General features: G+C 38.5%; 1 protein-coding gene across 1 annotated transcript in view; it reads left to right on the top strand.

Annotated features, from left to right (window-relative positions):
* Window positions 1–6,064: 6,064 nt before the first annotated feature.
* The window catches only part of LOC122675847 (phospholipid scramblase 2-like), a 43,512-nt gene continuing 41,205 nt past the window's right edge, over window positions 6,065–8,371 (top strand). Inside the window, exons 1-3 of the mRNA XM_043874989.1 lie at window positions 6,065–6,092; window positions 6,200–6,304; window positions 6,735–7,039. Coding sequence (XP_043730924.1) covers window positions 6,065–6,092; window positions 6,200–6,304; window positions 6,735–7,039 — 438 coding nt within the window. The remainder of the gene's footprint in view (window positions 6,093–6,199; window positions 6,305–6,734; window positions 7,040–8,371) is intronic.

Raw genomic sequence — 8,371 nt, 5'->3', positions numbered from 1 at the left:
CTTGTCTAGTGATCTCTTCTTTGCTCTGTGACCCGCAGATCTTCATCCCCTTGAATGAGCCAAGCCCCCTCTCTCAGGCCTCAAGACTGCCACTGATATGGTCCCCCGGCCTCTAATGCCTCACCTCATCTCATCCCATCCCCCACCCCGCCCCTGGCCAATACCTCCTTGGCCTGGTTGAATTTAGACTTCCTTCGGCTTTCAGATCAGACTTCTATGAAAACCCTACCACCATCATCATCTAAAACAGGGCCTCAATCTCTCTTTCTTATAGACCATCATTTTTAATTAGAGCACTTAGAGCGATTATAATAAGGTACTTAATTTTGTCTAATTATCCATTTCTCCATTTTTGCTCTACTGCTTGGTATGGAGCATTGCATGCTTATGATTTTTAAATGAAGAGGAGGATCATCTTGGAAACACCAGATTTTAGTTAAGGAAATTAGGGATTAATTGACTGCCTTTTAATTGAAATATACTTGACAAAAAATATTATGCTAGTTTCTAGTGTATAGCATAGTGAAGTTGACAGTCAAATACATTACAAAATGGTCACTATAAGAAGTCTGGTAACCAATGTAACTATACAAAATCACTACTGTGTTATTGGCTGTATTCTTTATGCTGTATACCTCAGCTACTTCTGTGTTTTACACCTGGACGTTTATACTTCTCAGTTCCCTTCATCCATTTCGCCGGCTTCATGCTCCATACCCTCTGGCAACCAGCAGACTGTCCTCTGTGTCTGAAAGTCTTTTTCTATTTTGTTTATTTGTTCATTTACTTTTTTTAAAGACCCAACATATAAACATATAAGTTAGATCACAGGGTATTTGTCTTTCTCTGAGTTATTTTATTTAGCATAAAAACCTTTAGGTGGATCCATGTTGTTTTGTCACAAATGGCAAGATTTCATATTTATGGCTAAGTAATATTCCTCATGTGTGTGTGTATTACAAAATTAAGTATCATATTATAATTACTCTAAGTGCTCTACTTAAAAATGATGATTCTATAAGAAACAGATTGAGGCACCATTTTAAATGATGATGGTGGTAGGGTGTATATATACATCTTCATCTATTGATGAACATTTAGATTGCTTCCATATCTTGGTTATTGTAAATAATGCTGTGGTGAATATAGTAGTGTATATGTCTTTTATGAATTTGTGTTTTTGTTAACTTTAGGTAAGTATCCTGAACTGGAATTGCTAGATCCTATGGTAGTTCTATTTCTTATTTTTATTTTTGAGGAACCTCCATACTGTTTTCAACAGTGACTACACTAATTTATATTTCCACCAACAGTGTATGAAGATTCTCTTTTCTTCACATCCTATCACTTGTTATCTCTTGTATTGTTGATTGATAATAGCCACTCTAAAAAGGTGAGATATTTTGTGGGTTTGATTTGCATTTCCTTGATGTTTAATGATATTGAGTACCTTTTCATGTGTCTTTGGCCATTTGCATGTCTTCTTTGGAGAAATAGTTTCCAGGTCCTCTGCTCATTATTTAATCAGATTGTTTTTCTTTAATATTGGGTTACATGATTTCTTTATATAATTTGGATATCAGACACTTATTGGAGAAATTACTTGATTTTATTTAACATTTACAATGATACAGTAGGAAGCTTTAGTAAAGGGCAGGAAAGACTGGAGAAAGTTTGGGAAGGGGAAGGACTGAATCATATTCAGGCTAGTTCAAAATAAACCAGTCAGATAGCAGAGTTTTTGTAATTTACAGTTCATGTAATTTACAATTAACATATAGGCATATAGGAGTTGGGATTTAAAGTGGAGAGATAGCAGAAATAGTGACTGGATTGTACCAGAAAAAAAAAAGAAAAACTAGAATGTGATCAAGGCACTAGAAAAGGGAAGTTTGTTGTTTCCAAGTTTCAGTTGGATTATCACAGGGTTACAGCTTGTATAAACCTTGACATACGTTTTTGGAAAAGTATGTACTGATATATAACATGGGGTCAAAGTCGTCTCAAATTTGCTGTTCAAGCTGGGCAGAACAGGTCTTCAGGATCTGGAATTTCCAGAGGTATTTGCAGTTGTGTGACTTGATTGTTGTTGACTTGATAGCTAACTTTTCTTCTTCTCATTCCTGGAGCTGAGCCCTGAGGCTGGATGCTGGATCACATGCTCCCCCTCAGGCTGTGTACATTGTGAAGACTCTGATTTTTAACTTTGTTATCATGAGGGCTCTTAAGCTCATAGCTTTACTTCCTAGCTTTCTGCCTCATTGGACACTCAGGATTTTAGAAACTATCCACCATCCTGGGCTGACCAACCACTTCTAAAGTTCTACCCAAAAACACAGCAGTGAGGAAGGGATCAAGCCCAAAGGGTTTAAATGGCCAGATATAGCTAGACTAGATGAATAAAGGGGAATATTCCAAGTGTATGACTATATAGGTACAGAGTGTTTTGTTTCAACAGTCACATTTGACTTTCAAATTTGTAGACAATGTATTAATACAAGGTCTTCTTTTTCAGATCTCTTTAGATCATGGACAGCCAAAGTAAGTCATTTGCTTTGTTTATGTCCCATGCTATAATGTTAATTTTGTTGTTAAGAGGTTATCTGTCATAAAGTTTTATTAAGTTCTGGAAATGATACAATTTGTTTTGTGTTATCTTTCAGAATTCAGTGTGTAGTTTAGTATCTGTACTATAGAGAAGATGTAGACAAATATCCAATACCACCTGTTTTCCCTTCACAAAATAAAAAGATATTTTAGAGAAGCTTAAGAAATTCTAGTGGAGGAGAGGAGAGTGAAAAAGCTGGCTGAAAACTCAACATTCAAAAAAAATTAAAATCATGGCACACAGTCCCATCACTTCATGGCAAATAGAAGGGGAAAAAATGAAACAGTGACAGATATCATTTTCTTGGGCTCCAAAATCACTGTGATTGTGACTACAGCCAGGAAATTAAAAAACACTTACTCCTTGGAAGGAAAGTTATGACAAACCAAGACAGTGTATTAAAAAACAGAGACATCACTTTGCCAACAAAGGTCCATACAGTCAAAGCTATGGTTTTTCCAGTAGTTGTGTATGAATGTGAGAGTTGGGCTATAAAGAAAGCTGAGCACAGGAGAATTGATGCTTTTGAACTGTGGTGTTTGTTGGAGAAGACTCTTAAGAGTCCCTTGGACTGCAAGGAGGTCCAAGCAGTCAATCCTAAAGGAAATCAGTCCTGAATATTCACTGGAAGGACTGAGGTTGAAGGTGAAACTCCAATACTTTGGCCACCTGATGCAAAGAACTGACTCATTTGAAAAGACCCAGATGCTGAGAAAGATTGAAGGCAGAAGGAGAAGGGGATGATAGAGGGTGAGATGGTTGGATGGCATCACCAACTCGATGGACATGAGTTTGAGCAAGCTCCAGGAGTTGGTGATAGACAGGGAAGTCTGGCGTGGCATGCTGCAGTCTCTGGGGTCGCAAAGAGTTGGACACGACTGAGCAGCTGAACTGACTGACTGACTGATCATGGGGCATGATCCTATTCATATATTATGGTTTGCTAATATTTTGTTCAGGATTTTGCCTTTGTATTGAAAATTTATTGACCTGTCATTTTCTTTTTTTATAGTGTCACTAATATAATGGTGATTTCCTTGTATATAACTCTTTGTTTTTCTCTTGCTGTCTTTAGAATTCCTTTTTTATATTTAATTTTTGACATTTTAATTTGATATGTCTTCGTGTGGGTCATCTTGTTAGGGACCCTCTTTGCTTCCTATACCCGGATATCTGTTTCTCTCTTTAGATTTGGGAAGTTTCAGCTATAATTTCTTCAAATACATTTTTGCACCTGTTTCTCTCTTCTCCTTCTGCAACGCCTGTAATGCAAATGTTGGCACATTAATGTTACCCCAGCCATTTTGTATGTTGCTTTCATTTTTTTTTCTTTCTGTCTGTTATGCTGTCTTCCAGATTATATATGCATTCCATTATTCTGTTTTCCAGATCATGTATGCATTCTTCTGTTTCATTTAGTCTGCTACTCATTGAATCTAGGGTGCTTGTTTTGTTTTTTTTTTTAATTTCATATACTGGATTGTTTAGTATGATTGGGTTTTTTTTTTTATACTTTCTAAATTCTAGTTAAGATGATCTGTATTTAGATCAATTCTCTCCCTTAACTTAATCAACATTTTATTACCAATGTTCTGGATTTTTATCTGGTAAATTATGTACTTCTGTTTTATTTATTTTTCAGAGGTATCTCCTGCTCTTTCAATTGAGAATAGTTACTCTGCCTTTTCAGGTTTCTTAACTTTCTCTGCCTCTATTAATTTAGGTGAAACAATTACCTGCTGTCGTCTTGAAAGGGTGTTCTTTTATAAAAGCATCCCTCTACAGATGTGAGGGCTGGCTGTGATGAACATCGATCACGCCTCCTCAGTGTGTGCTGACACCTGTCACCTTGGCAGGGGGTGTGACCGGGGATGGAGGAGCTAGAGCTGGAGCAGGCGGAGGCAGAGCGTCCTCTCTGCTCAGGACCATCACCATCCTTTTCAGCAGTGGGGTCTGCTCCCGTGCTGCTGGAGCGAAGTCCTGCAGGTCGAGCTTCCAGCTGGCTCTGTTCTCTTTAAGTGCGTGTTTTTCCTTTTCCTCACACCAGGCTCTTGGCCCTAAAGGTGGGGATGGGGGAAGCAAGTGGAACTCAGTGCTTACGGAGGTCCAGTGCTCTGCTTATTTAGGCCCCTGTGGCTCTGCTCAGATACGGCCAGCAGTGGTTTTCCCCTGGCTGTGTCCTTCCCCGACTCGGATCTAGAGCTGCGCCGCCGCGTGGAGTGGGCTGGGCTGCACCGTCTCCTCAGCTGAGGCTGAGACACACAACACAAAGGCCACGGGAACTGCAGCTGCCTTCAGAGTCTGGGCTGCTTCCGGGGCCACTTGAGTAAGCACCCACAATGGCCACTGACATCCCACCTGAGCCATCCTCTGGGCACCCAGGCAGTCTCTGTCCCGAGGTCAAGCGTCCAGCCTGGTCCTGGCCACCCTAGCGCTAAAGCAGAGCTGTGGTGTGGCGCAGTGCGGTCTGAGTAGGGCTGTGGTTGGCATCCACTTGCTTGGAGAGTGTGGTGAGGTGGCAATCACTAGGGCAGACCCCTCTTCACCCTTCCTGGGGGCGACCTATCACCCCTCATGGATGGAGTCTGAGATTCTCTACCCTTTTTAGATAGAAAGCATTTTTCCCAGCAGCCACAGAGGCATGCCTCCCCCACACAGGACCCCAGGACTAGGACATCCAGTCTCTGTTCAGCCTGCTCACTTCCCAGGACAAGTGTCCGCCCCTGTGGTCTCCTTTTTTCTCTGAGTCCCGTCCCAGGGGCACAGGTACTGACCCAATCACTTGTCTTCACATTACACCCGATTGCATGTGTATCTCTGATACATCCCCGGTTGCAGGAGTTGTTCTGCCAGTTCCCAGTTAGTTCTCCAGGAGGACTCTTCCACACATTCATGTGTTAATACGCTTATGTTGGGAAGTAAGCTGCATGTCCTTCTACTCTACCATCGGTCTCCCTCTGAAAAAGTCTTTTAAGTCTTACTCTTTACAATGTTTTGTCATCAGTGTTCCACTTAAACATATTTATAAATGGCCTATTCTTAGTATTAAGTTTTGCGTAGCCTTTGCAATTAAAATATTTTGGGACACAGTCTTTTCAAATTATATTACATTTTTATGGAATTGCTTTTGGAAAGTACATATAAGCTTATAAAGTTTCACTGCTTACAAATTTTCATGGATTATAAGAATAAATGCTTACTAAATTCTTCCCATACTGTGTTTATTAAATATTTAAGATAATTTTGTCTCTGATACTTTTTACCTCCTTTTGTTCTCAAATCATATTTTCCAGAGAGCTAAGGTATGAAATTTTTAAATTTAATTTGTAACTTCAGGATCAGTCAACTTTTTTTTTTTGATGAAAGGGTTTTAGGAAAGGGATAAACCATGGATTAAAGCCCCAGGCAAATGGTTAACCCAGGGAAGTATTTGGACAGTATACTAGATGGAACGACATGCCTTCACCTGTATACCAGATTCTCAGTAAGAACATTATAATGTTTGGGAATGGATAATTCTTTATTTCAGCATGCTGTTCTGACCACTTTAGGATATTTAACAGCATTCCTGGCCTCTATCAACCATCCCAGGATCACTCTCTTCTGCAGCTGAAGCGATAAAAACATCTCTAGACCTTGACAAGCGTTCCTTGGAGGGGCAAAACCACTGCCGGTTCTACACGTGTAAGAACTTCCGTTTGTCAGAGCTCCAGAACGGTCCTTTTCTGTACAGTGATTTGGTTCTAGAAATGCTGGCTTAACACCTCTATTTTGGGCCTTCTACCCAATGCCACATCTCATTTCCGTGAAGGCATTCCAGAATATGTATGTTACGTTGTTGATCTGTTTTCACTTCCTTAGGTTTCAACCATATTTTCATACGAATTCTCAAGAGTAAGTGTAAGGATGTGGAACAACTCTATATACAGGCCAAAACCCACAAATAGAAATGGATATGAAACAACAGATATTTTACTGAAAAATTGTTGAACTATAAAAACACAAACCGTAAGCTTCATAGAAACAGGATTTCTGAGTAGAAATTTTTAGTTTGTAGATAACTAAAAGAATTGAAATCTCAACTTTTCTGTGCAGTTACAAATAATTACACTTGTTTATATTTCAGCAACTCCGGAACATTCTGGCTCTCCCACCCTGAAGGCCGGCAACAGTGAAACCCAGGCTGAAAATCATGTCCAGGACAGCAATCCTGAAACCCAGGCTGAATATCCCAGTCCTCAGCCTGCATACTCTGAAACACAGATTGACTATCTAGTCGTCCAAGCTGGAAAAACAGGATCTGGCCTAGTTGACATTCCGGTCCAATACCAGCAAGTGTCTCTTCAGCCAAATATACCTGCAAAGCCACTATATATTATAAAACTAATACCTTCACCAGACTGTCCACCAGGGTTACAATATTTAAGTCAGGTAATTTCAAATACATAAAAGACTCTTAACAAGTAAAACTGTGCTCCCAGTTTACTTAATGACATTAGCAAATAACTAATTCACAAAAGTCTGAAATGGTAAAATGCTATTTCTTGCTAACAAACTAATTCTTCTAAGCAAGGTTTACTAATAAAGCAAAATACCAATGTCTTAGGAAATTGTATTTTTCTATGATCTTGAATATAATCTGTAATTAAGAGTCAACAGCAAGCCTTTACTAAACACTATTTCCCAGGCTTTGTTCCTAAATGTACTACATATAATAACGCATTTAGTCTGTAGAAGCTCTATGGTAGTGGGTTGCCATTTCCTCTTCCAGGGGATCTTCCCAACCCAGGGATCGAACCCATATCTCCTGGGTCTCCTGTTTTGGCAGGTGGATTCTTTACCACTTGAGTAACCTGGGAAGCCTATGATATACAGGTGCTAGAATTGTCACCATTTTCTCAAAGAGGAAACTGAGGCCTAGAGAAAGTTAAATAATTTGCTCAGCATCAAAATGCACAGGAAGTAGAAATGGTTTTATACGGCTGGAACCTTGGTTTTGGATTCTATGCCCTTTAATCCCAACACTAAATAATTTCTTAGCAGTTAAAAACAAATATAAAACAAACTTTAGTGTTCAATTCAACAATTTTTGTATGACTTACCTTTATATTGTAATTAATAAAATTACATTTTATGTTGTTTTTATTCTTTTGAAGAGCCAATTTTATAAATGCAACCATAAAGTGGGGAAAAGTAATAGATTATAATGTTTGATAACTTATCTCAGCAAAATAAGGTTTTACATTTGTTTGATGTTAGAAATCTCACAGGTAAAGTAGAATAGGAAGTTCTGTGTGCCCAAACTATATAAAGCTAAATATTCCTGTGTCATTCAAACATTTTTCAAAAAATGAGTTGTGTCTCTTACACTCTCTGAACTAATTTTATATACCAAAATGTATTTGAGCATAATATAAGAATTTTATTAGTTCATATATTCTGCAAGAAATAGATTTTTTAAAATCAAGGACTCACAAAATATGTAGAGGTTATCACCTACTAGAAATGATGATCTCATTTACACTAAAAAAGAAAATTGAGATTTATAGTAAAGAAAATCTCTTTATATGGATAAAATGGTCTTAATATTTCCTAAAGCTCTTCTAGAAAGATCAGTGTTCTCATTTTTAAGGGTTTTTTTTTTTTTTTTTTTTTTTTAGTGTGGTGGTTTAGTAAATAAGTTCTGTTCAACTCTTGTGACCCCATGGACTGTAGCCAGCCAGGCTCCTCTGTCCATGGAATTTTCCAAGCAAGAATACTGAA

The sequence above is a fragment of the Cervus elaphus genome, chromosome 19 (genome assembly GCF_910594005.1).
Source record: "Cervus elaphus chromosome 19, mCerEla1.1, whole genome shotgun sequence".
NCBI lineage: Eukaryota > Metazoa > Chordata > Mammalia > Artiodactyla > Cervidae > Cervus > Cervus elaphus.
Note: the sequence above shows the minus strand (reverse complement) of the source record. Positions and strands in the feature narration are given on the sequence as shown.